This window comes from Vittaforma corneae (assembly GCF_000231115.1).
Source record: "Vittaforma corneae ATCC 50505 unplaced genomic scaffold supercont1.5, whole genome shotgun sequence".
NCBI lineage: Eukaryota > Fungi > Microsporidia > Nosematidae > Vittaforma > Vittaforma corneae.
The window spans coordinates 163,345-164,586 of record NW_006889838.1 but is presented as its reverse complement, the minus strand read 5'-3'; the positions used below and the strand labels follow the sequence as shown (position 1 = coordinate 164,586).

The 1,242-nt window shown below is 38.7% G+C and overlaps 1 protein-coding gene across 1 annotated transcript; it reads left to right on the top strand.

The window, feature by feature from the left end:
• Nucleotides 1–198: 198 nt before the first annotated feature.
• Nucleotides 199–645, top strand: VICG_00860 (uncharacterized protein; the record flags this gene model as incomplete). The annotated part of the gene is made up of 1 exon (XM_007604247.1): nt 199–645. The coding sequence occupies one exon, from the start codon at nt 199–201 to the stop codon at nt 643–645; it is 447 nt and encodes a 148-aa protein (XP_007604309.1).
• Between the last annotated feature and the right edge of the window lie 597 nt (nt 646–1,242).

Here is a 1,242-nt window from a genome sequence, read left to right as displayed (position 1 = left end):
GGTCGTGTGTTCTCGGCCATTTATTTAAACTCGAAAAGTTTTAAGAAAATTTCTAGGGTGCTCCATGGCAAAATCTGGTACACAACAGAACAATAGTATAATCCCGTCGTAACTGCCTTAGTATCGTAACTACCTTACTCTAATTAACTCCACTTCTCCCAACTATTCTTCCTCCTTCCTATATCCCTTCCTTCCAAAATGTTCCATCATACTCCCAAAATCTCTACCTTTCTAATATCCTTCCTATCTTCTGCTACTATATCCATGTCCTCAATTCCTACTCTACTTTCTCATTCCAATCTACTCCATATCTTAGTTATGTTCTGCTGGTACTCCCAAGCCTCACGTCTCGTTCGTCCGGTATCTCCACTCTGGCCACCTCTGTGGAACGTTCGCTCTGCTGACGCAGAAATTTCCACCGGCCGGAAGTCCTGCAACCACTCCTCGCTGCTGCTTTCCCAACAGAGCACCCCTAAAATTTTTCTAAATAATTTTTACTATATTTTTATTTTCCCCTGTCAATCTGACCTTTCCCAATCCCTACTGTGCTTCTTCATATCCCAATACTCTACTCCTGTCCATCTTCTATATCTCTTATACACTCCCACCTTCTACCCTAGTATCTTTTACTCTTCCAACTACTAGTATCTATCTATTCCCCTCTCTGTATATCAAAGCATATTAATCTATCCCTATATTACTATCTGGACACTTCTTCACCTACTCCTCTCCAAAATCTTCTTTCATCCCAACAATCGTATCTTATATTGCTACTACTTCTCCCTATCTAATCCATCTCTAACATCATATCTGTAATACGTCCACATGTACTCCATTAATCTAACTACTACAATATAATATTGATCTATCCTTATTCTACTTATTTGTTTTATGTCCACTACTTTTCTTACTTATACTACACTTTATATTCCTATCATACTGTCTTCCACACAAACAAGGCTTATTTGAATAAAGGATGCAAGGACATATTCTAAAAGATGCTATGTGCACAGATCTACTATTCTTTAAGCTTTCTCTGTCGTACTAAAATCAACTGATAAATTAAATCGCTAAGTTTTGTACAATATAAAAACTGCAACTGATCTGATCAGAGCACTGCCTGTTGGATTTCTTACTCTATTCTCCACAGATGCCAGTTGCACTGTGGTGGACTATGGACAAAAGCCTTCACTTGGCAATCCTTCAGAAAAACAGCTCCAAAGTACTTCCACTCCAAGTGGC